General features: G+C 47.5%; 1 protein-coding gene across 1 annotated transcript in view; it reads left to right on the top strand.

Moving 5' to 3' along the window:
- Positions 1–2,475, top strand: part of WARS (tryptophanyl-tRNA synthetase) — a 58,458-nt gene that overhangs the window by 53,253 nt on the left and 2,730 nt on the right. The window contains exon 10 of the mRNA XM_023511504.1: positions 1,410–1,550. Coding sequence (XP_023367272.1) covers positions 1,410–1,550 — 141 coding nt within the window. The remainder of the gene's footprint in view (positions 1–1,409; positions 1,551–2,475) is intronic.

Here is a 2,475-nt window from a genome sequence, read left to right as displayed (position 1 = left end):
CTCTGTCTCAAAAAAAAAAAAAAAAAAAGAATGGCTCAGTGTCTGTAGCTCAGTGGCTAGGGTGCCAGCCATATACACTGATCCTGGCAGGTTCAAGTCCATCCTGGGCCTGCTAAACAACAATGACAACTGCAACCAAAGAATAGCCGAGTGTTGTGGAGGGCGCCTATAGTCCCAGCTACTTGGGAGCCTAAGGCAAGAGAATCGTTTGAGCCCAAGAGTTTGAGGTTGCTGTGACCTATAACTCCATGGCACTCTACCAAGGGCAACAAAGTGAAACTCGGTCTCAAGGAAAAAAGGGAGATGGCACCTGTGGCTCAGCAGGTAGGGCGCTGGCCCCACATAGCAAGGGTGGTGCGTTCGAACCCGGCTCCAGCCAAACTGCAACAAAAAATAGCCAGACACTGTGGTGGGCGCCTGTAGTCCTAGCTACTCCGGAGGCTGAGGCAAGAGAATTGCCTAAGCCCAGGAGTTGAAGGTTGTTGTCAGCTGTGACACCACAGCACTCTACCAAAGGCAACAAAGTGAAACTCAAAAAAAAAAAAAAGGATTATCTTCAGTGATTCCTATAGCCATAGTTTTTCTTCAGTTCCTAAAAGTTTGTCTGTTTTTAAGTGGAAACCTACCGGCCCTCAGCCCTTTTCTAACTCCTCACTCTTTTTTTTTTTTTTGAGAGAGCGCCTCAAGCTGTCACCCTGGGTAGAGTGCTGTGGCGTCACTGTGGCGTCACAGCTCACAGCAACTTCCAACTTCTGGCCTCAAGAGATTCTTCTGCCTCCGCCTCCCAAGTAGCTGGGATGACAGGCGCCCACCTCAATGCCTGGCTATTTTTTGGTTGCAGCCGTCATCTTTGTTTGGCATGCCCAGGCTAGATTTGAACCTGCCAGCTCAGGTGTATGTTGGCACCTTAGCCGCTTGAGCCACAGGCACCAAGCCTAATTCCTCATTCCTGATGGGTTTTGCTTTCTCTCATTAGCCTCATCCTGTGTCTCCTTATACCACAGCAGAGAAGGCAGAAGGCCACTTGGGGTTGAGTCCTACTTTTGTGTGCCCTGTTAACCCTACACCATCAGTATCAGGGGCAGTCTATTCTTCCTATTCATCTCCTTTACTCTGAACATGACTCTTACACATCCTTTTTCTGACGCTCATTATCTGAGAGTACTTTAAAATATTTACCCAAAATTTCAGCCTAGTTCTTTAGTTTTCCTGACTCCATTCAAAGCTAATCTACCCTCCCCCCCGCCCCGCCCCTCTCTAGGAAGGAACTGTGTGGGGATTTGGCCTTCCTCTGGATCAGAATGTGGCAGTATTCACTGGCCTGACTTCTATCACTTGGGCTCCTGGTCAGTTTCCATGTGTGGGATGGGCAGGACTGACAAGTGTCTCCGTGTCCCCTTTTGTTACAGGTCAATAAACATGCATTTTCTGGAGGGAGAGACACCATTGAGGAACACAGGCAGTTTGGGGGCAACTGTGACGTGGACGTGTCTTTTATGTACCTGACCTTCTTCCTCGAGGATGATGACAAGCTAGAGCAGATCAGGAAGGTGAGATGGGAGCCCCAAGGACCTGGTCAGCCCCAGCCTCTGACCCCTGCTCACACAGGACCTAGAGGCCCTAAAACCAGGCATTAAGCGTTGCTTGGCACTTTCCCAGTGCCTAGGCCTTAGGAACAGGTGCTTACCTGAAACAAGATGAAAACTGAGTAGGGTCACTCATGTTTTTTAATCATATGCTAAAAAGAACAGATCACAAAAGAAAAAATACAAATTGCTATTTATTTAGTAGACACACAAAAAGATTTCATCTTGCTAGTCATCAGAGAAATATAAGTTAAAATCATCAAGCTTGGTGCCTGTAGCTCAGTAGTTGGGGCGCCAGCCACATACACCAAGGCAGGAGGGTTTGAACCTGGCCCAGACCTACTAAACAGCAAGGACAACTGCAACAAAAAAATAGCTGGGCATTGTGGCAGGCACCTGTAGTCTCAGCTACTTGGGAGGCTGAGGCAAGATAATCACTTAAGCCAAAGAGTTGGAGGTTGCTGTGAGCTGTAACACCATGACACTCTACCAAGGGCAACATAGTAAAACTCTGTCTCAAAAAAAAAAAAGTTAAAATAATTCTTGGAATTAGCAGGGGTTAGTGTTGCTGTTGACTGTGTTTTCAATAATTATAAACCAGATGCTACAGGTCATACCCACGTGAGAAGAGTGTTCCCTGGCACAGCCTCTGTGAGCAGTTAGGGCATCTGTACACAGAGCCTAAAACATGTTCATGGACTTGCCTTTCAGGTATTCCAATTCTTGGGGTGTTTTCCAAGGAAATAATACTGAATAAGAAATAGCTTCCAGGCTTGGCACCTATAGCTCAATCGGCTAAGGCACCTAAGGTGGCGGGTTCGAATCCCCAGCCTGGACCCGCCAAAACAACAATGACGGCTGCAACCAAAAAATAGCCGGGCATTGTGGC

The sequence above is a fragment of the Otolemur garnettii genome, unplaced genomic scaffold (assembly GCF_000181295.1).
Source record: "Otolemur garnettii isolate 467f Iridium unplaced genomic scaffold, OtoGar3 scaffold00020, whole genome shotgun sequence".
Classification (NCBI taxonomy): domain Eukaryota; kingdom Metazoa; phylum Chordata; class Mammalia; order Primates; family Galagidae; genus Otolemur; species Otolemur garnettii.
Note: the sequence above shows the minus strand (reverse complement) of the source record. Positions and strands in the feature narration are given on the sequence as shown.